Genomic DNA, 27,928 nt, shown 5'->3' on the forward strand with positions numbered 1-27,928 from the left:
TATACTTGGAGTATAAGCAGAACCAAAACAAAGTTGCAAAATCTATTGAGTAGTTTAGGGAGGTCTCTTTGGAAATTAAAATTTTCTGTTTGAGTAAGTTACCATAAGTATTGGTATACATTGTGTTTCTCTCTTCAAATAAGCAACTAGTTAACAATGCAAATCTCAGACTTACTTATTTAACACAATAGTTTTTAGCAATGGAAAACCTACAGACAAATTTTTCCTTGGTTCAGGGCTCAAATAAAAAACTGAACGGGATGGGAGATGATGGCAGCCCTCCAGTGAAAAAAATGATGACAGACATTCATGCAAACGGAAAAATGATGGTAAACAAGATGCCAACTGTAAAGAAGGAACACTTGGACGACTATGAAGCGCCAATGGAAACTGATGAAGAGCATGTCAAAAGAACCTGTGCCTCTGTGCCTGAACCTTTACATTTAAATCCCAGTTTGAAACACACTTTGGCACAATTCCATTTAAGTAGCCAGAGCTCTCTGGGTGGACCAGCAGCATTTTCCGCTCGGTATTCCCAAGAAAGCATGTCACCTACTGTGTTTCTGCCTCTTCCATCTCCTCAGGTTCTTCCTGGTCCACTGCTCATCCCTTCTGATAGCTCCACAGAACTCACCCAGACTGTGTTGGAAGGGGAGTCTATTTCTTGTTTTCAGGTTGGAGGAGAAAAGAGACTCTGTTTGCCCCAAGTCCTAAATTCTGTTCTCAGAGAATTTTCACTCCAACAAATAAATACAGTATGTGATGAATTGTACATCTATTGTTCAAGGTGTACATCAGACCAGCTTCATATCTTGAAGGTCCTGGGAATACTTCCATTCAATGCCCCGTCCTGTGGGCTGATCACATTAACTGATGCACAAAGACTGTGTAATGCTTTATTGCGGCCACGCACTTTTCCTCAAAATGGTAGTATACTTCCTGCTAAGAACTCATTGGCCCAGTTGAAGGAAACTGGCAGTGCCTTTGAAGTGGAACATGAATGCTTAGGCAAATGTCAGGGTTTATTTGCACCCCAATTTTATGTTCAGCCAGATGCCCCGTGTATTCAGTGTCTGGAGTGCTGTGGAATGTTTGCGCCCCAGACATTTGTGATGCATTCTCACAGATCACCCGACAAAAGGACTTGCCACTGGGGCTTTGAATCAGCCAAATGGCATTGCTATCTTCACGTGAACCAAAAATACTTAGGGACACCTGAAGAAAAGAAACTGAAGGTAATTTTAGAAGAAATGAAGGAGAAATTTAGCATGAGAAATGGGAAGAGGACTCAATCCAAGGCAAGTTTGTTTTTTTTAATAGCAATTTTGAATAACGGTAATGGTTTACTTTGAAATTAAAAGTCTATTTAGAATATAACAAACTATTACTACTCATGCAACAACAGGAGAAACTCATCTAAATAATATGTTATGTTTGTATTACACGTTTTAGGCTATAAAGTGCTTTCCTGTATGTGTTCTCATTTGATCTTCCAAACAACCTACTGAGAGAAGTGAGATTATTCCCATTTTACAGATAAAGAGAATGAGGCTCAGAGAGATCAAGTGGCTTTCCCAAGATTATATAGCCAGGGAGTGGAGGATTTGGGGCTTTTCAAGCCATGTCCTTGTTTTCACACATCTTGCTTTTTGATGACTAAATCAGTTGTTTTCCTAGGACTCAAGATAATTTACACTTTGGTGTTATCTCTGTTTGCAAATGATATGATAGGTAGCCCAAACAACTCTGGTGGTGGGCTCCAAACAGCGTTTTTTCAAAGGTATATTTAGGATTTCTGACATTGTTTCTGTAATTGAATATTCAGACTTGATCAGTACTGGAGACAAATGCAAAAGACAGATTTATCTGAAAACTTCGTGATTCTAGTCACCAAGAATTTTTTTTTAAAGAGAGGAATAATTTTAAAAAATTATGGCAGCTAGAAAGATTATTTTATTTTTTAAATTAAAAAAATTATTTTATTTATTTATTTTTGGCTGCATTGGGTCTTCATTGCTGCACTCAGGCTTTCTCTAGTTGCAGCGAGCGGGGGCTACTCTTCCTTGCGGTGCACAGGCTTATCATTGCGGTTGATTCTCTTGTTGCAGAGTGCGGGCTCTAGGTGCCTGGGCTTCAGTAGTTGTGGTGCGTGGGCTCAGTAGTTGCGGTTCATGGGCTCTAGAGCGCAGGCTCAGTAGTTGTGGCGCACGGGCTTAGCTGCTCCGTGGCATGTAGGATCTTCCCGGACCAGGGCTCGAATCTGTATCCCTGCATTGGCAGGCGGATTCTTAACCACTGCACCACCAGGGAAGCCCAACATTATTTTAGATTAAATAAACATTAATATAAAAACGTCTCAGCAAAGAGATTTTAAACTTATTTTCCCACCGCATTATCTGGTAGGCTACACTAGTTCATTCTAAGAGTTTGAATGGCTGGCTAATAGATAAGATTTAGGCTATTAAATATTCAGTTCGTTGATCTGGTTTTTAAATATTTGCCTACTTGCTTAAAATCAGTATAATAGCTAACACTAAGTGTTTAAAATGTGGCAAGCATTGTTTTTGAACAGTTTTACACGTACAGTTTTATTTGATTGGTACCACAAAAGATTGGCCATGTTTCATCTTAGGAATCTAATTTTTCCACTATTAATTAGCTTTTATTCCTTGAAATATCTCTGCCCTTTCTGCTTCACAGAAGTATTAAATGACTGAAGTTTATTTACAGCAAGATTAGAGCTTGGGCAAGAAACTTAAGGTTTCATGGCCTGTGCTTTAAACCTTTCAGGTTTTGAGGGAAATTTAGTTACAGTGTAGTTTTAAGACAGTGATTTGCTTCTGAAGCCCAATGAAGATAATTTCAGACTTGAATTCAGGGTAGTTTGCTACTTGCTGATTCCAAACCGGTCAGTACTTCTTGGAAATGCCTTGCCTGTGGCTACTAGGTAAGTTTATATTGTTTAACTGATTTTAAAGCAGAATTGACTTTAAGCCAGTTCTCACATTGTTGGACATGCTTACAGCTGGCCTGGTCCCACGCTGAAAATAGTGTTTAGAAATTGTCTGTATTCTCAAAATGTGGAGTGCCCCTCTTGACATTTATGATATCTTGCCCTAATGTAACTAGGACTCTCACATGTCCATAGGTGGCCACATTATTTGCCAGATATTCTTGGTCCAATCTTGGTTGCTCTGACATAAGCATTTTTGGGATAAATTACTTTGCCTAATATTCCTGCTCTGTGTTTGTGAGAAAAAATATCTGAGAACCATGATAAAGGTTAAAAAAAAAAAAAGGTGATGAATTTACTTAACTGAAACTGAATGTGCTAGGGTTTGGTTAAAATTGAAACTGTCCTTCATCAGGATGTAGTCATTTATTGTCTCAGAATTTATTAATTTGAATTCAGTTTTTATTTGGGGAAGCTGTGAGATTTTTTTCCCCATCTTTTTACTATGTTATGTTTTGCAGTATTTGCCAGCGTTTCTGGTGTGTTTTGTTATTTTTTCCAATTTTATGTGAATTTTAAGCAATTTAAGGGAATTTGAAAATTTCCAATAATCAAACCTTTAAGAAAGAAGTTTTTGGGGAGTTCATGCATAGTAATACATGCTTGCTACTTCACATTTTGAAAATTTACTCCTCAAAACTTGGCGAAGTAGTTCTCTTTTGAAGTTGAGATGAGAAACCGGTGGGTTCAGATGGGTCACATGCTTCTGGTTGTATAACTGGTAAGTGGTAGAATCAGGAGTTGAATGGAGTTCTTCTGACTTCAAGTCTAGTAATTTTCACTCCTTTTCCCATAAGCAAACTCAGTAGCAGAAACTGAATTTTGAGAAACATTAACTTTTCTTATCAACTTACCTTAGTATAATGGTTCTTAAGCTCTCTGTTAACTTGTATGTAGACTAAGGTATTTTACTGGGAAGGGGGCACGGAGATAGTCCTTGGCTGGGGAACATTTTTCATTATCTTCTGTGAGTCACTGAATTGGTTGCCCAACAAACCAAATACATCCAGAGGAAGCTCATTTAAAAAAGTCAAAACAGGCTTTTTAAAAAAAAATTAAAGCATATGCTAAATATATTAACCTCTTATCTAAAGGTCCTTATGTTTAGTGTGAACACTGATGTAATTGGGCATGTTTAGTTAATGTAGTCAGAGTAGGTTTTTGGATTTTAAAAATCCCCTCAAACTCAGTAGGCAATTGTTTGAAATGTAGCAACTGTTGAATTATTTCTAAGGATGGAAATTATATTAGTGATGGTCACCAAACTATTTGCATAACTAAAAACTATATTTACTTTGCATAGTTAGGAGCTATATTTAGATGGGAGAAATAAGTGGTAGAAGGTCAGTGTTCTAAGTGAAGAGCTGACTATTCTTTGCAGACACCAGAGGTATAGTATTTTGAACTCTTTCTCACTCAGGTCACCACAAGAAATAATACTTGATTTTTAGATCTGCCTAGGTTGCTTTGCAAAATGGTGTTATCAAAACTGTCTCTTCATATCATTTTTTATGTTTTTATTAGAAAAATGATTATTGTATTTTATAGTGCACAAATATATGGAAGAATACCATATTCTTGATTCTTTTCCATATCTCCAGTGGGTATTGTTTATTTGATCTAATTCTGATTTTGTTGAATCTTAGTTTCTATCTGTGGAAAAAAGGTTTGCCAAGCAAACTGATCATTTGTAAGTAAAATTTGAAGGGTGATGTTTCCTTGAGATTATTTTCAAGCACATTAGAAAAACCTATTTGTAGTCAACTGATAAGATCATTATAGGTGATTCTTTGCTGTTACAGCATGCGGCTGACATTCTCCAGTTCACTAAGTAAAGATGGTTTATGCCTTTATAAATTTTTAGGGGTTAAAATTTAGATTTCTAACATTTAGACTTGACTACTGTTAGGTAAGTAAAATAATACGGTTCTTACTTTGCTTAGGGAAAAAACCCTATGGATTATCTGTGATGCAAATAGATTACCTAAAGATATCAACTTAAAAGTTTTCCTCTTAAAGCCTATTAATTAAACATTCACTTTTTTTAGTTTTGCATTTTTCTTACAGTTCATTTCTGCGAGGTCATTGGCAATAGTGATAATCCTCCAAAAAATTTCTCCCCTCTTGTAAGCTATTATACTTTTGTTTAGGAAGTGTGTTTCTTAGTACCAACCTAAGTGAGGTAAAGAAATACACTAGAGAGGATGGGTAACTTACAAAGAGTAGTGTTGGGACAAAATGTGTACCAGTAATAATTGTGATAGATTTGATGGTAATCTGTTACATCAGAGGCAGAGTTTGCAATTTATGATTAGCATAAATTTTTATTAAGTGGCTATAAGGTCAGAATCAAATGAAGTATTTGTGCTCATATAAGGGACGAGTATGAATATTTTTTTCTAACTTTATAAAATTAACAACTGTCTTAATGAGTTTTGAGACATTTTCCTGTTTTCCCAGAATTTAGTTTACTGCTTGGCAGGTCAAAGTTACTCAGTGAAAAAGAAAAAATTTTTTAAACTGAATAAATTTTTGGGAGACAATGCTCCATTATATTTTAGAATATTGGGGATTTTTGGGGAAAAATTATGGTTTAACCCTTAATAAACTTATATAATTTGCAAATAAACTGTTGAATAAGACAACTGATCAAATGAGAGAATGGATTTAAAAGTACTTTGGAAGTTGAGTCTAGAAATATCAGATGGTACTTCAAACTATTACTGAAATATTTACTAATATGTATTTCGGGATTTTTCCTTTCCCCAAACATTTTCTTGATTTATCTAGAATTATCTGAAGATATTTCAAAGTAAGATAACTGAGTGTTGGGCTCAGCTGTATCTCACTTTTAGTTGTTTGTACACAGTAATTATACTAGTTGGATATTTGTTTATTTATCAAAATGAAGTATGCAAGAAGAAAGTACAAAACACGTTTGTTATAAAATATGTTATAAGAAGGAAATTTCAGTGAAATCTTTAGAATGGCTTTGGGAATAGTGCCCCCTTATGGTTTAGGAAATCTAGAGTCTATATTCATTTTATCATTAAAAATTTTTAATTTTTTAAACATTTTAAAATGTTAATATTTTTTAAAAGGCTTCTGATAAAGCGCTTTATCCTTTTGGTCTGAGAAATGGGAAAAAAAATTAAGAAACTTCAAGGAAGAAAAGAAAAAGAATAGGCCTGAATCAGTACATAGTTAGCCAGTAGTGTTCTCATACCTATGCATATGTTATAATTTATACCACTTGGAGAACAAGGAAGAAAGCAAGAATTGGATTAATTTCAATGCCTTTAGAATTCTGGTAGTAGAGAGTGTGGAGCCAGAACTCAATTTGTTCAAGTAAAGAGGTAGAACTAGTTTGGGAATAGTTTTAGTAATGGCTTGAACCTTTATTTTGTCCATGCATAAAATTTGGTCTGTTGAGGTTTCATATATGTTACATATACATTAAAATAATGTAAGGATTTTATTTGACTAAAAAGGCATGAAGAATATATAATTTAAGGTGTGGTTTGGTTCCATCACTAAAGTATTACAGCACCATGCTAGGCAGAAAGAGAAATGAATAGGAAAGATTTAAAGTTAGTTTAAAACTCATTTTGATTCCTAGACTTAGAAATGGGTCACAGAAATATGTATGTAAAGACTAGTTGGAGGCTCCCTAGGGCAGGAATTCATCTTGTAGTTTCTAAACCTAGAATGTGATGTATGCTTAACAAAAGTTTGGATACAACTGAATGAAAAGTCTTAGTAGCCCTAGAAAGCTACCAGTGATTTTCAAGGAGGAGAAGAGTTTCGTTTTAAAGCGAAGCAGCATTTTGTTTTTATCTGTGGTATTGAATTTATTTTGAGATTTCTAATAGCCTTAAAAGTGCATATTTTGTTTATCTTATGGGGACAAGGAATACAAAAGTTAAAGAAAATTACTAAAGACCAATTTGGGTACGTAATACTACGGCTTTCCATTTTGAAAAAAAAATTTTTTTTGGTGTGATTATGAAAGCAATATAGGCCCATTAGAGTAAATCCTTAAAAAAGTACAAAGAAGAAAACAGAATTTCCTCATAATTTCACCATGGAGTGATAACCACCATTGGAATTTATTCCTTTACGTACGTAATGCTTTGTAAATCTGTGCAAAAGCATCTGTAGAGTGCACAGGTTATTAACTTAAGACCTAATTGTTGAAATAATACATTTGGACAAACTTCAGGACATGTACTTAGAGCAGTGTTTATCAAATTGCAGTTTGTCACCCATGCAGCCTTTCTCATCTGGGGTTCTGTGGGAGGAGAATTAAGCCATAGAAAGGATGGTATATAGTACCTTTCTAAGTCCTTTGGAGAGAAGTTAATTTAATGCATACAGTGGAAGCTTTGCAGGGTTTGGGCTTAATTTTCTTGAGAACCTCAGTTGAGAAGGGTGAGGGGGATATCAAAAAAGTCAATTTACTGGGTCACCAGCATTTTAAAAATACATGAAATAGAGTAAAATTTTTTAAAATGCAATATATTGCACATAGTAAAATTAATTTACATTTTGATATTGTCAATTTATATTATTTGAAGGTCAAAATAATCTGAGATACTTTTTAAAAAGCATCTATGCTGAAATGGGATAGAAAAGCAAAGCCTTACATGTATGTAGATTAAAACTTTTTTAAAAAATTAAGTTATTTTTGGCTGCGTTGGATCTTTGTTGCTGGGCGCAGGCATTCTCTAGTTGCGGTGAGCGTGGGCTACTCTTCGTTGCAGTGTGCGGGCTTCTCATTGTGGTGGCTTCTCTTGTTGCGGAGGACGGGCTCTAGGCGCGCAGGCTTCAGTAGCTGTGGCTCACGGGCTCTAGAGCACAGGCTCAGTAGTTGTGGCGCACGGGCTTAGTTGCTCCGCGGCACGTGGGATCCTCCTGGACCAGGGCTTGAACCCGTGTGTCCTGCGTTGGCAGGCGGATTCTTAACCACTGCACCACCAGGGAAGCCCTAGATTAAAACTTTTTATAACAGATATTTTAGTGAAAAGATGTATATGACATGGAAATTTTCAAATAATTGCAATATTAAGTGGATTGGACACCATAGAATTACAGTGTAAAGAAATTATTTTTCAAGTCCCAGAAATTAACAGGATTTTTATCAGTTTGTTTCCTTTAAGTTTTTTTTTTAATAAATTTATTTATTTTTGGCTTCATTGGGTCTTCGTTGCTGCACACGGGCATTCTCTAGTTGCGGCGAGTTCACAGTGTGTAGGCTTCTCATTGCAGTGGCTTGTCCTTGCGGAGCACGGGCTCTAGGCGTGCGGGCTTCAGTAGTTGTGGCACACGGTTTCAGTAGTTGTGACTTGCGGACTCTAGAGTGCAGACTCAGTAGTTGTGGCTCATGGGCTTAGTTGCTCTGCAGCATATGGGATCTTCCCGGACCAGGGCTCGAACCCTTGTCCCCTACATTGGCAGATGGATTCATGCCACCAGGGAAGCCCTGTTTCCTTCGAGTTTAAGGGAGGAATATCGTACTACTGACTTTTACATGGCTTTGTTTCCATGAAGGATTTAAGAAGAGAGTTGCATATTTTAAGAATGTGACCTTGCTTTTCCTGTGAGAGTTTTTAAGCACTTTAAACCTAAAATTGGCTTTATGAGGTAGATATGATTCTGTAGTGTGGAGGAGCAACAGACGTGATTTCTGCAGATCCATCTTTGATAAGTTAGTGGAAGTGCTTAGACCTTATTGTTCCGGTTTTGCATTAGGTTGATTAATTCTAATAATTACAATGAAATGAGGCACAAAACTAAGCCTTAAAATCTCTTAAGTAGCTATTTGCTACCTTGTAACACTATTCCTGTTTCAGTTGTTGAAACACTCATTCACAGCCTGTTGGAAGTATTGAGAAAACCTGATCCTATTCTGAGAGATTCAGTTTCTTTCAGTAGGAGTTGTTGGCAGCTGTCTGGTAGGGTATCTTTTGTGTCCTTCTGAAATCATTTATGGACCACTTGAATGTCTTAGTATTATACACAGTAAAAGGAACCTGGCGGGTATATTGGCTTTATAGCGAAGGAGTTGTTGCTTAACTATGTGTTTGGTCATGTGTTTACTAAGGTTGCTAACGATTTATGTTTGGCTTGTACAAAGTAATGTGTATTTAATATGCATTATATTTTACTTTTTATGTAAGCACACCATTATAGGAGGATAGACTATGAAATTTTTCAGTCTACTAGTCCTTCATAAGCTTACTGGCTTATAAATACCAAAATGTAAACATAATCTTTGTCTTTCTAAGTTCTATTTTAAAAAATATTTTCCACATATTTTAAAAAGATTTAATTCTGATTTTTTGAGGGGACTTTTTGAAATCCCATCAATACTTTGAGATATTGTCTTGATTTCTTTAGTTCATCAATGTTTGTCATTAGGACTTAAAGATCATAATATTAATCTGACACTGTAATTAGAAACTAAAGTGCCACCTAAAATCACAGTTTATTATTGAAGATAAATCTGGGAATTTTAAAGCATTTTGATTTTTGTTTTTGGGGGTTTTTTTTAGTGCAAATTGGAATGTTAGTATACAAAGGGTGCTGAGTGGGTGGAATTGCTTTTGTAACTAGAAAGTGGTGACAAATGCTTATTGGTCTTTTTGTAAATGAAATCAAGTTCTCTAAACTATTTGTCATTGTGAGGCTAATAAGCATGGTACCAAAATACAATGATTCTTTATTAGGAAACCTGATTATTAAAGGGTCATGTGTACATAACACAGTAAGTTGAAATTTAGAGAAACTTGCATAAAACATTTCCTAATTTTTCCTTATTTAAAGTTAACTTCTATACATTTTGGGCTTATTTAAATTTTGCTTTCATAGACGTTATTTGTTGTTTTACGACTTAGAGAAAGAACTTTTGGAATGAAATCATGTGTCTGAAATTTTTCTTATATGTTTCAGATGAGGATGCCATCTGTTCATTTTGTGGTAGATAATTATGGGGAAGTTGGGCAATAGAAGTATTTTAAAATCTTAAGGCTCTAACTTAAGCTACTAAGTGATCTACTTCTCTTCTTTGCCAAGTAATGTAATGTATTCTATTTTAATGTTTAAGTACACGAAGGGAATGGAATTATTCTCATATTGAAAGGTAAAAGGAAAGGCAATAGATGTGCGTATCTTGGTGTCTCATTTTTATTCCTGATCAGTAGTAGCATTATTGCTGTGCCATTTAATTATATTGTTATTTTTTTGAAGACCTAATTTGTATGTTGCCACAAATGCATAATAGATGAGAAAATCTGGCATGCCCGTGAATGTTCTGTTGTATAATGTGTGCTTTTCATAATTGTTTTTAACATGCAGTTAGGATAACTTGTTATAAACGTGTTTATGGCTTACCACAGCATATTAGGTAAAATTAACTCCCAACATTTTATCATGGTTAGTGTTCTGCATTTCCCCATCATTTATATTATTTAATTTGTAGATCTGATCTCTCAAAATACAACCCAGAGACTGTTAGGATTGTTGGTACTTCATTGAACACAAGGGTATTAAATATGAAAGAGACTATCTTGTGAGTTTCCTGGTAGCCGATTAACCTTAAAAAAGGCTACCCTGGGAATTAATGAGCTACACTGTCATTCAGAATTCATTCAACAAATATTTGAGTCCCTACGACATGCCATGCATGGTGCTAGGTACTGAAAATACAAAAGTGATTAAGACAGTACTTGACCTCAAGCTGCTGTTTAAGCAGAGGCGGAATAGCCACTCGTCAGGGATTTTGTATAGGGAGTTCAGACATTACCTAGAGGACTGCACTAGGTGATCTTTAAGGAAGGTTTTTTTAATAACCCCTCCTCTGTGACTCTCTTCATGTGTTGGTGCAAGAATAGGAAACAAAATAAAGGTCAGAAACTAGGGAGGGATGGATGTTTAAATAGAAAGAATGTGCTAGCAGTTATTTAAGGTGGCATTTGAAGTTTAGAGACATCATAGAAACAAAGCTATACTGAGTTTGGATCATGAATAAAGGTAAAACTTATACAAATCAAGCTGTAGAGTTTTAAAATGAACTTGATCAAAATTGAATCAGATTTGAAGTCAAGATCTCTGGCTGAAGAAGTTTAGAATTTGTTATTCTGAAGATTTGACATTCCAGTTATCTGTAATAGGGAAAACTTTAAAATATATAAATCAATTTTAGTAATTTTAATTTAAAACATCTGGAAACAGTTGATTTCTTGGGCAGTACATCCAGAATTGTCTCAGATATGAAACTGATTTAAAGTGGAGCTTTCCATATTTTCTAAATAATGAGTTTAACAAATAACTTCTAAAAATGGAATTCTCATTTAATTTGAGCCAATCTTATACTTCATTGATTTGTTAGAGTGAGCTCACCCCTGCTCATTAACACCTTTTTTATCACAGTGTTGGGGTGAAAATGTTCTGCCTAAGTGAGTTTTCTAGATGATGAAACTACTCTTCTCAGCACTGTGTCTTTTTAAAAACTTTAACCTTTTTTTAAAATGAATTCTAAAATGTCTTAAATAGTTTTCAGTCTTTCTAAATGGTATGTGTATGGTATATATATATATGTATATGGTATACTACAAATTTAAGTATAAATATCGACTATAAGTATGTCATGTTGACCCAAGACTTCTTAAACATCAGTTACTCTGTTGTGATAAGGGTAGGGAACAATTGAGATATATTAAATTGTTTGCCCTGGCCTATGTGTGATAAAGCCCTCAGATTGTGTTGCTTTTTGAATCAGTTTTTGTGTTTGTGTCTTGTAATTCTCCTCTCTCCCTGGGCTGTCAGCTGGCATCTGGTATCTATCATTTAGTATTTCTGTTGCCAGCAGTCAGTTCCCTTTCTAATTTATGGTAGAACTAAGCTGTAGGCTGAGAAACTGTGTAAACAAATGATTGATTTATTTTATAAATAAGCAGTTGCTTTTGCCCCAGATTCTGAACTTTAGAATACTTGATCAGGATTGTGAGGTTTAGAAACAAATTCTACTCTTACAGAGTCTAGAGGCCCTCACTGAATACTCAGCTCTTAAATCCTTTCGAAATGCTCTTCTTTTCGCTATAATCTTGTGCTCTTGTTAGTATTTCAAATTCCTTGCCCAGTAATTCTTAACAAAACATTGATCTCCTACCAATATGTGTGTGTGTCGGGGGAGGGGAGACAAAATATAAAACAAACCAAATGAGGAAGTTAGTAACCACAGGTTATTTATTCTTTTCTATCTCAGTTTCTGAACCTCAATTTTCTTAGCTGTAAAATGGAGATAATTATACCTACTTAATCAGGGATTAAGTAGGTATATATATCTATAGGGATGGGGGGGTGTATTCTAGGTAATTGTAACAATGAGAAGAATCAGAACTTAGCGATGCTGCACATTTGCAGAGTACTATTATTTAAAATGGATTTTTAAAATAGATTCCATAAGTATGATATTTGATGAAATCATTCTGGTAGTCCATGTTAACATACATGCTAAAACTGTTCTTGTGATGGGACAGTTCATGTCTCTTTCGGTTTTAAGTGAATACACATGGTACTTTAAGGAAAGACTGCCTTATTAGAAGATGATTCTTAAATAACATAATTCTTTACTAGTCAGTGTTCTCTGGAGGCAGCCTATGGCTCTGTCAAGTAGATACATAAAATTACCCGTCACATCCTCCTTCAATAAACTTTTCCCCTTCCACATTTTTCTACAGATAGATACACCACCAGGAATGGAATTACAGTCATGGTATCCAGTTATAAAGCAGGAAGGTGACCATGTTTCTCAGACACATTCATTTCTACACCCCAGGTGAGTGGGTATTGGCTCATTCATTATTCATTCAACATCTATACATCAGGTACTATTCTAGGCCCTGGGAATTCATTTTATAGTTTTAGGTTTTTTTTGCTAATCAATGGAATGAATTATAAATAGTGTTGAATATTTGAATTAACCTTTCCTGTGTGTTTCTATGTTTTTTTTTTCCCCCTAGAAATAGGTAATTTCTTTTTTGCTGTAAAGTGAAAAAAATGGAAGTTTTCTTTTTATTTCCTTACTTCCCTTCAAGAAGTAAACCAACTCTTCAAGAGTGTGGTGTGCAACTTTGATATTTTATTTTACTTTTATTTATTATTATTATTATTTTTTACATCTTTATTGGAGTATAATTGCTTTACAATGGTGTGTTAGTTTCTGCTTTATAACAAAGTGAATCAGTTATACATATACATATGTACCCATATCTCTTCCCTCTTGTGTCTCCCTCCCTCCCACCCTCCCTATCCCACCCCTCCAGGCGGTCACAAAGCACCGAGCTGATCTCCCTGTGCTATGCGGCTGCTTCCCACTAGCTATCTACCTTACGTTTGGTAGTGTATATATGTCCATGCCTCTCTCTCGCTTTGTAACAGCTCACCCTTCCCCCTCCCCATATCCTCAAGTCCGTTCTCTAGTATGTCTGTGTCTTTCTTTATTCCTGTCTTACCTCTAGGTTCTTCATGACATTTTTTAATTTTTCTTAAATTCCATATATATGTGTTAGCATACGGTATTTGTCTTTCTCTTTCTGACTTACTTCACTCTGTATGACAGACTCTAGGTCTATCCACCTCATTACAAATAGCTCAATTTCGTTTCTTTTTATGGCTGAGTAATATTCCATTGTATATATGTGCCACATCTTCTTTATCCATTCATCCAATGATGGACACTTAGGTTGTTTCCACCTCTGGGCTATTGTAAATAGAGCTACAATGAACATTTTGGTACATGACTCTTTTTGAATTATGGTTTTCTCAGGGTATATGCCCAGTAGTGGGATTGCTGGGTCAGATGGTAGTTCTGTTTGTAGTTTTTTAAGGAACCTCCATACTGTTCTCCATAGTGGCTGTACCAATTCACATTCCCACTAGCAGTGCAAGAGGGTTCCCTTTTCTCCACACCCTCTGCAGCATTTATTGTTTCTAGATTTTTTGATGATGGCCATTCTGACTGGTGTGAGATGATATCTCATTGTAGTTTTGATTTGCATTTCTCTAATGATGAATGATGTTGAGCATTCTTTCATGTGTTTGTTGGCAGTCTGTATATCTTCTTTAGAGAAATGTCTATTTAGGTCTTCTGCCCATTTTTGGTTTGGGTTGTTTGTTTTTTTGTTACTGAGCTGCATGAGCTGCTTGTAAATTTTGGAAATTAATCCTTTGTCAGTTGCTTCATTTGCAAATATTTTCTCCCATTCTGAGGGTTGTCTTTTGGTCTTGTTTATGGTTTCCTTTGCTGTGCAAAAGCTTTGCAGTTTCATTAGGTCCCAATTGTTTATTTTTGTTTTTATTTCCATTTCTCTAAGAGGTGGGTCAAAAAGGATCTTGCTGTGATTTATGTCATAGAGTGTTCTGCCTATGTTTTCCTCTAAGAGTTTGATAGTTTCTGGCCTTACATTTAGGTCTTTAATCCATTTTGAGCTTATTTTTGTATATGGTGTTAAGGAGTGATCTACTTTTACATGTACCTGTCCAGTTTTCCCAGCACCACTTATTGAAGAGGCTGTCCTTTCTCCACTGTACATTCCTGCCTCCTTTATCAAAGATAAGGTGACCATATGTGCGTGGGTTTATCTCTGGGCTTTCTATCCTGTTCCATTGATCTATCTTTCTGTTTTTGTGCCAGTACTGTACTGTCTTGATTACTGTAGCTTTGTAGTATAGTCTGAAGTCAGGGAGCCTGATTCCTCCAGCTCCGTTTTTCGTTCTCAAGATTGCTTTGGCTATTCAGGGTCTTTTGTGTTTCCATACAAATTGTGAAATTTTTTGTTCTAGTTCTGTGAAAAATGCCAGTGGTAGTTTGATAGGGATTGCATTGAATCTGTAGATTGCTTTGGGTAGTAGAGTCATTTTCACAATATTGATTCTTACAATCCAAGAACATGGTATATCTCTCCATCTATCTGTATCATCCTTAATTTCTTTCATCAGTGTCTTATAATTTTCTGCATACAGGTCTTTTGTCTCCTTAGGTAGGTTTATTCCTAGATATTTTATTCTTTTTGTTGCAGTGGTAAATGGGACTGTTTTCCTGATTTCACTTTGAGATTTTTCATCATTAGTGTATAGGAATGCCAGAGATTTCTATGCATTAATTTTGTACCCTGCAACTTTACCAGATTCATTGATTAGCTCTAGAAGTTTTCTGGTAGCATCTTTAGGATTCTCTATGTATAGTATCATGTCATCTGCAAACAGTGACACCTTGACTTCTTCTTTTCCGATTTGGATTCCTTTTATTTCTTTTTCTTCTCTGATTGCTGTGGCTAAAACTTCCAAAACTATGTTGAATAAGAGAGGTGAGAGTGGGCAACCTTGTCTTGTTCCTGATCTTAGTGGAAATGCTTTCAGTTTTTCACCATTGAGGGTGATGTTGGCTGTGAGTTTGTCATATATGGCCTTTATTATGTTGAGGAAAGTTCCCTCTATGCCTACTTTCTGGAGGGTTTTTATCATAAATGGGTGTTGAATTTGTTTTTTTTTTGTTTTTGTGGTACACGGGCCTCTCACTGTTGTGGCCTCTCCCGTTGCTCCTGTTGCGGAGCACAGTGGCTATGGCTCATGGGCCCAGCCTCTCCGCGGCACGTGGGATCCTCCCGGATCGGGGCACAAACTCATGTCCCCTGCATCGGCAGGTGGACTCTCAACCACTGCGCCACCAGGGAAGCCCATGGGTGTTGTATTTTGTTGAAAGCTTTCTCTGCATCTATTGAGATGACTGTATGGTTTTTCTCCTTCAGTTTGTTAACATGGTGTATCACATTGATTGATTTGTGTGTATTGAAGAATCCTTGCATTCCTGGAATAAACCCGACTTGGTCATGGTGAATGATCCTTTTAATGTGCTGTTGGATTCTGTTTGCTAGTATTTTGTTAAGGATTTTTGCATCTATGTTCATCAGTGATACTGGCCTGTAGTTTTCTTTCTTTGTGACATGCTTGTCTGGTTTTGGTATCAGGGTGAAAGCGGCCTCGTAGAATGAGTTTGGGAGTGTTCCTCCCTCTTCTATATTTTGGAAGAGTTTGAGAAGGATAGGTGTTAGCTCTTCTCTAAATGTTTGATAGAATTCGCCTGTGAAGCCAACTGGTCCTGGGCTTTTGTTTGTTGGAAGATTTTTAATCACAGTTTCAATTTCAGTGCTTGTGATTGGTCTGTTCATATTTTCTATTTCTTTCTGATTCAGTCTTGGCAGGTTGTGCATTTCTAAGAATTTGTCCATTTCTTCCATGTTGTCCATTTTATTGGCATAGACCTGCTTATAGTAATCTCTCATGATCTTTTGTATTTCTGCAGTGTCAGTTGTTACTTCTCCTTTTTCATTTCTAATTCCATTGATTTGAGTCTTCTCGCTTTTTTTCTTGATGAGTCTGGCTAATGGTTTATCAATTTTGTTTATCTTCTCAAAGAACCAGCTTTTAGTTTTATTGATCTTTGCTGTCGTTTCCTTCATTTCTTTTTCATTTATTTCTGATCTGATCTTTATGATTTCTTTCCTTCTGCTAACTTTGGGGTGTTTTTGTTCTTGTTTCTCTAATTGCTTTAGGTGCAAGGTTAGGTTGTTTATTCAAAATGTTTCCTGTTTCTTAAGGTAGGATTGTATTGCTATAAACTTCCATCTTAGAACTGCTTTTGCTGCATCCCATAGGTATTGGGTTGTCGTGTCTCCATTGTCATTAGTTTCTAGGTATTTTTTGATTTCCTCTTTGATGTCTTCAGTGATCGCTTTGTTATTAAGTACTGTATTGTTTAGCCTCCATGTGTTTGTATTTTTTACAGATCTTTTCCTGTAATTGATATCTAGTCTCATAGTGTTGTGGTCGGAAAAGATACTTGATACAATTTCAATTTTCTTAAATTTACCAAGGCTTGATTTGTGACCCAAGATATGATCTATCCTGGAGAATGTCCCATGAGCACTTGAGAAAAATGTGTATTCTGTTGTTTCTGGATGGAATGTCCTATAAATATCAATTAAGTCCATCTTGTTTAATGTATCATTTAAAGCTTGTGTTTCCTTATTTATTTTCATTTTGGATGATCTGTCCATTGGTGAAAGTGGGGTGTTAAAGTCCCCTACTATGAATGTGTTACTGTCAATTTCCCCTTTTACGGCTGTTAGTATTTGCCTTATGTATTGAGGTGCTCCTACGTTGGGTGCATAAATATTTACAATTGTTATATCTTCTTGGATCGATCACTTGATCATTATGTAATGTCCTTCTTTGTCTCTTTTAATAGTCTTTATTTTAAAGTCTATTTTGTCTGACATGAGAATTGCTACTCCAGCTTTCTTTTGGTTTCCATTTGCATGGAATATCTTTTTCCATCCCCTCACTTTCAGTCTGTATGTGTCTCTAGGTCTGAAGTGGGTCTCTTGTAGACAGCATATATATGGGTCTTGTTTTTGTATCCATTCAGTCAGTCTGTGTCTTTTGGTGGGAGCATTTAATCCATTTACATTTAAGGTAATTATCGATATGTATGTTCCTATTCCTATTTTCTTAATTGTTTTGTGTTTGTTATGATAGGTCTTTTCCTTCTCTTGTGTTTCTTGCCTAGAGAAGATCCTTTAGCATTTGTTGTAAAGCTGGTTTGGTGGTGCTGAACTCTCTCACCTTTTGCTTGTCTGTAAAGGTTTTAATTTCTCCATCAAATCTGAATGAGATCCTTGCTGGGTAGAGTAATCTTGGTTGTAGGTTTTTCTCCTTCATCACTTTAAATATGTCCTGCCAGTCCCTTCTGGCTTGCAGAGTTTCTGCTGAAAGATCAGCTGTTAACCTTATGGGGATTCCCTTGTGTGTTATTTTTCCCTTGCTGCTTTTAATATGTTTTCTTTGTATTTAATTTTTGACAGTTTGATTAATATGTGTCTTGCCGTGTTTCTCCTTGGATTTATCCTGTATAGGACTCTCTGTGCTTCCTGGACTTGCTTAACTATTTCCTTTCCCATATTAGGGAAGTTTTCAACTATAATCTCTTCAAATCTTTTCTCAGTCCCTTTCTTTTTCTCTTCTTCTTCTGGAACCCCTATAATTCGAACGTTGGTGCGTTTTAATGTTGTCCCAGAAGTCTCTGGGACTTTCCTCAGTTCTTTTCATTCTTTTTTCTTTATTCTGCTCTGCAGTAGTTATTTCCACTATTTTATCTTCCAGGTCACTTATCCGTTCTTCTGCCTCAGTTATTCTGCTATTGATCCCTTCTAGAGTATTTTAAATTTCATTTATTGTGTTGTTCATCGTTGCTTGTTTCATCTTTAGTTCTTCTAGGTCCTTGTTAAATGTTTATTACATTTATTCTATTTCCAAGATTTTGGATCATGTTTACTATCATTATTCTGAATTCTGTTTCAGGTAGAACTGCCTATTTCCTCTTCATTTGCTAGGTCTGGTGGGTTTTTATCTTGCTCCTTCATCTGCTGTGTGATTTTCTGTCTTCTCATTTTGCTTATCTTACTGTGTTTCAGGTCTCCTTTTTGCAGGCTGCAGGTTCGTAGTTCCCGTTGTTTTTGGTGTCTGTCCCCAGTGGCTAAAGTTGGTTCAGTGGGTTGTGTAGGCTTCCTGGTGGAGGGGACTAGTGCCTGTGTTCTGGTGGATGAGGCTGGATCTTGTCTTTCTGGTGGGCAGGTCCACGTCTGGTGGTGTGTTTTGGAGTGTCTGTGGACTTATTATGATTTTAGGCAGCCTCTCTGCTAATGGGTGGGGTTGTGTTCCTGTCTTGCTAGTTGTTTGGCATAGGGTGTCCAGCACTGTAGCTTGCTGGTCGTTGAGTGAAGCTGGGTGTTGGTGTTGAGATGGAGATCTCCGGGAGATTTTCTCCGTTTGATATTACGTGGAGCTGGGAGGTCTCTTGTGGACCAGTGTCCTGAAGTTGGCTCACCCACCCCAAGAGGCACAGCAGTGACTGCTGGCCGCAGCACCAAGAGTCTTTCATCCACACGGCTCAGAATAAAAGGGAGAAAAAGTAAAAAGAAAGAAAGAGGATTAAAGAAAAGAAAATAAAGTAAGGTAAAATAAAATAAAAGTATTAAAATAATTATTAAGAAAAGAAAAAATTTTTAAAGTAAAAAACAAAAGCAACAACAAAAAAAACGGACAGATAGAACCCTAGGACAAATGGTGAAAGCAAAGCTATACAGACAAAATTCACACAGAAACATACACACTCACAAAAAGGAAAAGCGGAAAAAATCATAAATCTTGCTCTCAAAGTCCACCTCCTCAATTTGGGGTGATTCGTTGTCTATTCATGTATTCCACAGACGCAGGGTACATCAAGTTGATTGTGGAAATTTAATCCGCTGCTCCTGAGGCTGCTCGGAGAGATTTCCGTTTCTCTTCTTTGTTCTCACAGCTCCCAGGGTTCAGCTTTGGATTTGGCTCCGCCTCTGCGTGTAGGTCACCGGAGGGCGTCTGTTCTTCGCTCAGACAGGACGGGGTTAAAGGAGCCACTGATTCGGGGGCTCCGGCTCCCTCAGGCTGGGGGGAGGGAGGGGCATGGAGTGCGGGGCGAGCCGCTCGGCAGAGGCCGGCGTGATGTTTCCAGCCTGAGGCGCGCCGTGCGTTCTCCTGGGGGAGTTGTCCCTGGATCCTGGGACCCTGGCAGTGGCGGGCTGCACAGGCTCCCTGTTAGGGAGGTGTGGAGTGACCTGTGCTCGCACACAGGCTTCTTGGTGGCAGCGGCAGCAGCTTTAGCATCTCATGCCCGTCTCTGTGGTCCACGCTTTTAGCCGTGGCTCGCGCCCGTCTCTGGAGCTCCTTTAAGCAGCGCTCTTAATCCCCTCTCCTAGCGCATCAGGAAACAAAGAGGGAAGAAAAAGTCTCTTGCCTCTTCGTCAGGTCCAGACTTTTCCCTGGACTCACTCCCGGCAACCCGTGGCGCACTAGCCCCCTTTAGGCTGTGTTCACACCGCCAGACCCAGTCCTCTCCCTGCGATCCGACAGAAGCCCGAGCCTCCGCTCCCAGCCCCCGCCCGCCCCGGTGGGTGAGCAGACAAGCCTCTCGGGCTGGTGAGTGACGGTCGGCACCTATCCTTTGTGGGGGAACCTCTCCGCTTTGCCCTCCACACCCCTGTTTGCTGTGCTCTCCTCCGTGTCTCCGAAGCTCCCCGCCTCGCCACCCGCAGTCTCCGCCCACGAAGGAAGGGGCTTCTAGTGTGTGGAAACCTTTCCTCAACACGGCTCCCTCCCACTGGTGCAGGTCCCGTCCGTATTCTTTTGTCTCTGTTTGTTCTTTTTTTCTTTTGCCCTCCCCAGGTACATGGGGAGTTTCTTGTCTTTTTGGAGGTCTGAGGTCTTCTGCCGGTGTTCAGTAGGTGTTGTGTAGGAGTTGTTCCACGTGTAGATGTATTTCTGACGTGTCTGTGGGGAGGAAGGTGATCTCTGCGTCTTACTCTTCCGCCATCTTCCCCTCTCTGTTAACTTTGATATTTTAAAACGAAACTTTTTGAAACTTAGAGGATTTCATAGTAGCCACACCCTCAAAATCAATTTTCATATTTTCAATAAAAATGCACCTTAGATTACAGTTTTTATTTATAAAACCTAGATTTTTATCTGCTACTGTACATATTTATCTCCCCAAGCACAGTGATAAAGAATCTCAATCTTACTTACATTTATATAGTTCCTTCTATTCCTATTACATTTGAAGTAAGTTTTGGGGCAGTAATAAACCTGTCAGTTTTCTTAGCAGAATACTGAGTTTTCATTCTCAGAATTCATGTGATTGGTAAAGAGGGACTATATAGATGTCCTGTACAAGGAAAATGATATGAGATGAGATTATTTAGAGTTCAGAAGATGAAGTGTTTGGTCAGTTAAATGGTTGCATCCTTTGGCTAGAGGTTAAGCAGATTATAGTTAATCATATGGCACTTAAATATGTAGCTCAAATTTTGTTCCATGAGTCTCTCAGATAATCTCCTGAACAATTTTATATGAGCTTTGAGGAAAATTGGTAGTCATCCCTTTGATCTTAGTTTTGCACAATTTATTATTGCTGTTTTATCAAATAAGTAAGAAATGCTAAAGTATTTTCAGAAGATTGCTCTGTGGGGTTTGATCCAAGGACGACTGCCCAGTAGCTGGGCAGCATTCAGAATGCTGGTTCTCTCTTTGAGAAGGGAGAAGGGCCCTGGGAGCTCTTTGTTGAGGCTGTGATGAGTCAGGCCATAGCCTTGCAGTGTGGGACTGAATCAGTCTCACCACAATAAAGAGCAAGGATTCCTTGCTTTGGAGGGGTGGCAGACACGGAAATAGTCCTTCAGAGTAGTGTATAGTCTGTTTTCTTTTGGCATAAACCTTACCTACTCGGGGCTGTTGAACTGCTCTGTAAAGTACTTCATGGTTTTAGTTCTCGTGGTTTTGAGGGAGGGAGAAGAGACTGATTTTCCATTATCTTTTTAAGTGCTTAGAAACTACTTTTTGTAAAATAACAAAAATAACCTGATAATTTTACTCTTTCTGCCTCAACTACTTACTTTTTCAAGAATTGCTTTCTATGACCCTTATTTTCTGAGTTGTTCTGTTATGTTTTGATTAAAAAAAATTGTTTAACCAATAAAATTGATGTAATATATTTTGCTTTTTGCCTAAATGTAATATGTATCTTCTTTTGCCATTCTTTGTTTTCAGCTACTACTTATACATGTGTGATAAAGTGGTTGCCCCAAATGTGTCGCTTACTTCGGCTGTATCCCAGCCTAAAGAGGTCACAAAGACAGAGGCAAGTAGATCTATACCAAGACACTCAGAGAAGCCTCACAGTAGTGGGAAACATCAAAAAACAGTGTCTTATCCAGATGTTTCACTGGAGGAACAGGAGAAAATGGATCTAAAAACAAGTCGAGAATTATATAGCCGCTTAGGTAAGTATTCAGAAATTATCTTTTTAAAATCAAATATCTAAGAAACATATTCAGCATTTTCAAAGAGGATTTCTATTTAAGAGAATTTCCCAGATAATGGAAGCTTTTATCTTAAAAAAAAATACCACGTTTCAAAACTCTTGAGTGACTACATAGACCCCCTCAGTTGTTCTGCTTATCTAGAATGGTGATATATATATAGAGGCTAATGAGCTAGAAAATGGACTATATGGCTGCATATTGCAAGTGACTTTTGTCTAATTATTTTTCCTTCTTCCTGCCTTTTCTTTACTGTCAGATTTCTTAAAAGGTCCTTATTTTTCTTTCTAATTTGCTGTGAACTGAGAAACCTTTTAACTAATAATGTGAAAAGTATATGATAATCTATAAAAATATTGAATCAACTTTGTTATACACCTGAAACTAATATAATATGGTAAATCAACTATAGTTTTTAAAAAAAAGTGTATGTAAGAGTAGTTAGGTATAGGACTCAGAGACACTTAGTCATGGAATAAGCAAGGTTTGAAAACTCATAGCTGTGGGGGCCAGGCAGATGGCATAAATGCAGAATGCCGGCTGGACATTAAAAAAAATACTGCATAGTTACAGTGCCTTTTAAAATACTGTGGCCCAGACAAGACATGTCTGCTCACATGCTGCCTGTGTTACCCTCTTCATAGATGCAGAGCTTTGTTAACAGCTTAGGCAAGTGCAACAGTTCTTTTCAGCTTTCTCAGAGCAGTCTTGAGTCCTCTAGTTACCTGTTTTCATAGATAATTGAGATTCTTCAGGAGTTTTTGTACTTTAATTTTGAGATTTTTAAAACTCAGTTTTCCTTGGATTTAAATATGGCGAACAATAATTAGTAATGTATTACTACCATTATACCATGTTTGCATTATATTTCCTAAATTATTTAATTCTAGAGACTTTTAAAAAATTGTTGAGATGTAATTCATATTGCTTAAAATTTATCCTTTTAGAGTATACGATTCAGTGGCTTTTAGTAAATTCACAAAGTTGTGCAATGATTACAACTATTTAATTTCAGAACATTTCATTACCCTAAAAAGGAACCCTATAATCCAGTAGAAGTTACTCTTCATTCTTCCCTTTCACCAGGCTCTGTCAGCCATAAATCTATTTTCTGTTTTTATGGATTTGCCTATTCTGGACATTTCATATGAAAGGGATCCTACAACATATGGCCTTTTGTTGTCTAGCTTCTTCCACCAAGGATATTTTCTCAGTCCATATTATAGCATGTATTAGTACTTCTTCCTTTTTTATGGCTTAATAACATTCTGTCATATGGATGGATAATACCCCATTTTGTTTATTCATTCATCTGTTGATGGACGTTTGGATGTGTCCACTTTTTGGCTATTATGACTAACGCTGTTATGAACGCTTATGCACAAGTTTTAATGTGAGCGTACGTTTTCATTTTTCTTGGCTATATATTTTGGAGTGGAATTGCTGGATCAAATGGTAACTCTATGTTTAATATCTTGAGGGACTGCCAAACTTTTCAAAGCAGCTGCACCATTTTCATTTCCTGCAGCGGCTTCTGAGGACTCCGATTTCTGCACATCTTTGCCAACACTTGTTATTTTTTGTCTTTTGATTATAGCCATCCTAGTGGTTGTGAAATGATATCTCATAGTTTTGATTTGTGATTCTCCAATGACTAATGATACTGAGTATCTTCATGTTTTTATTGGACATTGCAAATCTTTGGAGAAGTGCCTGTTGAGATCCTTTGCCTATTTTTAAATTGGGTTGTCTCTTTACAACTGAATTGTAAGAGTTCTTTGTACATTATGGTACTAGAATTTGCCATTCTGTCAGTTGTCTTTTTACTTTCTTGGTAGTGTCCTTTGAAACACAACTTTTAAATTCTGATGAAGTCCAATTTATTGTTTCTTTTGTTGCTTACTTTAGGTGTCATGTCTAAGAAACCATTGCCTAATCCAGTTAAGAGTTTTAGCTCTTACATTTAAGTCCATGATCCATTTTGAGTTAATTTTTATATAAGGTGTGAAGTTCAACCTCATTCTTTGTATATGGATACAGTTGTCCCAACACTGTTGAAAAGAATACTCTTTCCTGATTGAATTGTTTTGGCACCCTTGTTGAAAACCAGTTGCCCATAAAAGTACGGGTTTGTTTCTGGGCTTAGTCTTTATGCCAGTACTACACACAATTTTGATTTCTGTAGCTTTGTAATAAGCCTTGAAATTGGGGATTGTGAGTCCTCCAACTTTGTTATTCTTTTTCAAGATTGTTTTGGCTATTTTGGTTTCCTTTTATTTCCATATGAATTTTAGAATCAGCTTGTCAGTTTCTGCCACAAAGCCAGTTGAAGTTTTGATGGGGTTGCATTGAAAAAATAGATCATTTGGGGAAGTATTATCATTTATTGTAGTCCGTTTGGGCTGCTGTAACAAAAATAACAGACTGGGTGGCTTATACCACAAACATTTACTTTTCAACGTTCTAGAGGCTGGGAAATCCAAGATCAAGGCACTAGCAGATTTGGTCTGGCAAGGGCTTGCTTGCTTGCTTCCTGGTTCATAGATGGCCATCTTCTCACTCAAATGGTGGGAGAGCTCTCCGGAGTCTCTTTTATAAGGGCATAAATCCCATCAATGGGGGCTCTACCGTTATGACCTAATTACCTCCTGAAAGGCCCATTTCCCAATACCATTGCATTGGGGAGCTAGGATTTCAACATATGAATTTTGGAGGTCACTGACATTCAGATCATGATATCATCTTAACAGTATTAAGTCTTCCAATCCATAAACATGGGATGGCTTTCCATTTATTTGGGTCTTTTATTTCTTTCAATAATGTTTTGTAGTTTTCATTTTACAAGTTTTATACTACTTTGTTAAGTTTATCCCTAAGTATCTTATTTTTTATTTCATTTGTAAATGAAATTGTTTTCTTAATTTCATTTATGGATTGTTCTAGTGACATTTTAACAGAGTGATATTCATACTCTGTTACTTCATTTTTGCCTTTCAAAGATCCATCAGTCTCGAATAATTCTACAAGCAAAAAGAAACCTGAGCCTACCACTTGCAACTTAGCCAGAGACACAGGCAAGGCAGGAATTGACCGTGATGCTGCAGCTTCATCTCCACTTCTTGTCAAAGATGTTATTTGTGAGGATGATAAGGGAAAAATCATGGAAGAAGTAATGAGAACTTATGTAAAACAACAGGAAAAACTGAACTCAATTTTGCAGAAGAAGCAACAACTTCAGATGGTAAAATTGTTATCTAAATGGTAGTCCATTGTGAAAAGATACTTTTGCATATTCTTAAGGAAAGTCAAGATGAGATGCTATAAATGTATTTAGGATTATTCAGTTTTACATTTATAAGAAAGATTAATACACTTTAAAATTTTTAGAGAAGATAGTTTTCAAGATAATTACTTATGTATAGAATTGATGTGACAGCTGAATTTTAGATATTTTCTGTCCTGTTTTCTCCTGAATTGAAAATTCTAATGTGATGGAAATAAAGTAAAAATTATATTGTGATTCTTTAAATTACAGGAAGTTGAAATGTTGAGTAGTTCAAAAGCTATGAAGGAGCTCACTGAAGAACAGCAGAATTTACAGAAAGAGCTTGAATCTTTGCAGAATGAACATGCTCAAAGAATGGAAGAATTTTATGTTGAACAGAAAGACTTAGAGAAAAAATTAGAGCAGGTAATGAAGCAAAAATGTACCTGTGACTCAAATTTAGAGAAAGATAAAGAGGCTGAATATGCAGCACAGGTAAGAATTACAGTTTGTGTAGTGTTGCCCTTTCAATGTGGAAATTGAAGCCGTTATTTTAATTTCATTAAAGAAATTACTTTATGTTAAGCTTATTTCATTTAGACTAGATTTCAAAATAGACAGTTCTGTTAAACACAACTTTATATCATCCAAGATGATTTTTTGACCTTGATTACTTTATTACTTTAAACTTATCAGGTTTCTGTAGTTTAGTTGTCCAAATTGCTAATCTCTAGCTATCTGAATATCAGAGGTTATGTTATTTTAATGTAGTACATGGGCTTTCAAATCAACGAATTAACAAACGTGAACTGATGCCCACTATGTTCACAGCACTCGGGCAAAAATGAATAGTAGCTCACAACTTGGGGAAGATGAACAAATAACTCTTAACCTGAGCCAGCTGTGATGAGAGGTATACTGAAGTGTAGGGCATAATGAAAGTGTTCTAGGTGTTCAGTTCTCTTGACCTTTTGTTTCACCCTCATTTTAAGGTCATGTCAAAGTCTGATTAATAGTATTAGGTATTCAAGAGATGCATGCATGAAATAGTTCATTTTTGTAATAAGTAATTTGAAAGTAGGTCTTTGCCATGATGTGAGGAGTAAGTGGAAAAACAACACTGAATGAAAACTGACACAGTCTTCTAAATCACACAGCTGGCAGAACTGAGACAGAGATTGGACCATGCCGAGGCTGATAGGCAAGAACTCCAGGATGAACTCAGACAGGAACGAGAGGCAAGACAGAAGTTAGAGATGATGATAAAAGAGCTAAAGCTGCAAATTTTGAAATCATCGAAGACTGCTAAAGAATAGAAACCTTTAAATAGATTCATCTGTGTGTTCCCAACAGGGTTTATTTTTGTTTGTTTATTTGCTTTGGTAATTGAATTCTGAACAACTTATCTGCATGAAAATAACTAGGCATTGTATCCATTTGTAGATCAGAGAAAGTGAAGAGATTATATATTAGTATATACATTTTTACATTTTCCAAATGAATGAAAATGTATGTTTCTTTGTACTTTTTTTTCAACCAGCTTAGTAACAATACTTTACGGTTTCAACTATTACATAATCTACCTATATTTCTAATGCAATTTAGCAGTTGCATACTTTTTAAAAGCTACATTGTGTGATGGAAAATAGTTTTGATCAATTTTGTTATCCATATTTTAGATTCAATTTTAGATACAATGGTGGCTTCATATTTCATATATAGAGCTACTCAAGGAGTTGAAGCTCCATTTTTTTTCATGAACACAATCTCCTTTCTAAGTTAATATAGTATACTCATTATTATAATCAAAATTTGCTTTTATTTCGTTCATATTGTTGAATTTCCACCAGTTCCCCTCTATTTAATATCTCCTAAGAGACATTTTGTCAATAGAGGAATTTCATTGTTGAGGTTATAGCACACCCCATGGGGAAGGATAACATGCTTTCTTATACACTGCTGCTAAACACAAGAAGCGGTTATAATTAGATTTTCTGTTTAAATGTGGTTATATTTAGAAAAAAATTTTTATGCAGCAACTTTAGAAGAGGGAATAAAATGTAATAATTTTTGAACTTTTATGTTGTTAATAGTGGTGTGAAAATATTAATGTACTTGAGAAAAATTGATGTACATCAGTTTCCATACAATCCATAATCCTCCTGTACAGTTTTTATATGTAGTTGTGGGTCTTACTGAAATTTATATAACGGATTTGTTTTCTTTAATGGATTTGTCTTCCTTTAAATTGTAAAATATTAAACACTTTGAAGGTTATTTTGGACTTTTGTATGTTTAAATGTTAAGTCTTACCAAAATGTGCACGAATGGACCATTTTCAGTTACTATTTAATATCAAAATCAGGAATTTACAGTCAACTGGTAGTGTATGATAGGTTAATATAGGGAAGTTTAGTTATCTGCTACTAAAAGGTTTTTAGATAATTTTTAGAAGACAGGAATTCCATAGTTTGGGGGAGGGGCAACTTCTTCTGCACTTTTCTTTTTTTTTTTTGCACAGAAAATCCTGTCATTCCTTAATGACAAATTTCATATTAGTTAATTCTTGGCTTAAAAGATACTAGGTAAAATTCTTAGTATGCATTTTTTAAAGAAAGTTTCCTGAAGCTACCATTAATTGACATTATTATCCCATGAATTTTATGTTTATGTTCT

At 36.4% G+C, this 27,928-nt stretch overlaps 1 protein-coding gene across 2 annotated transcripts; it reads left to right on the plus strand.

The window, feature by feature from the left end:
• Positions 1–200: 200 nt before the first annotated feature.
• Positions 201–27,576, plus strand: SKIL (SKI like proto-oncogene). Of its 2 annotated transcripts, none has more exons than XM_065876572.1 (6): positions 201–1,302; positions 12,758–12,851; positions 21,716–21,948; positions 24,987–25,228; positions 25,523–25,747; positions 26,410–27,576. In XM_065876572.1, the coding sequence occupies exons 1-6, from the start codon at positions 201–203 to the stop codon at positions 26,566–26,568; spliced, it is 2,055 nt and encodes a 684-aa protein (XP_065732644.1). In that variant the 3' UTR covers positions 26,569–27,576. The 2 variants fall into 2 exon arrangements, with proteins under 2 accessions (XP_065732644.1, XP_065732645.1); XM_065876573.1 differs by having other exon boundaries at positions 21,716–21,810; positions 26,410–26,568.
• The last annotated feature ends 352 nt before the right edge of the window (positions 27,577–27,928 follow it).

The sequence above is a fragment of the Phocoena phocoena genome, chromosome 4 (genome assembly GCF_963924675.1).
Source record: "Phocoena phocoena chromosome 4, mPhoPho1.1, whole genome shotgun sequence".
NCBI classification, from domain to species: Eukaryota; Metazoa; Chordata; class Mammalia; order Artiodactyla; family Phocoenidae; genus Phocoena; species Phocoena phocoena.

Excerpts from the sequence above, each read along its gene's own strand:
- SKIL (XM_065876572.1), top strand. The coding sequence starts at position 201 with ATGGAAAACCTACAGACAAATTTTTCCTTGGTTCAGGGCTCAAATAAA. Across the intron at positions 1,303-12,757 it reads GAGGACTCAATCCAAGGCAA|ATACACCACCAGGAATGGAA; the intron begins GTTTGTTTTTTT and ends TTCTACAGATAG. Across the intron at positions 12,852-21,715 it reads CATTCATTTCTACACCCCAG|CTACTACTTATACATGTGTG; the intron begins GTGAGTGGGTAT and ends CTTTGTTTTCAG.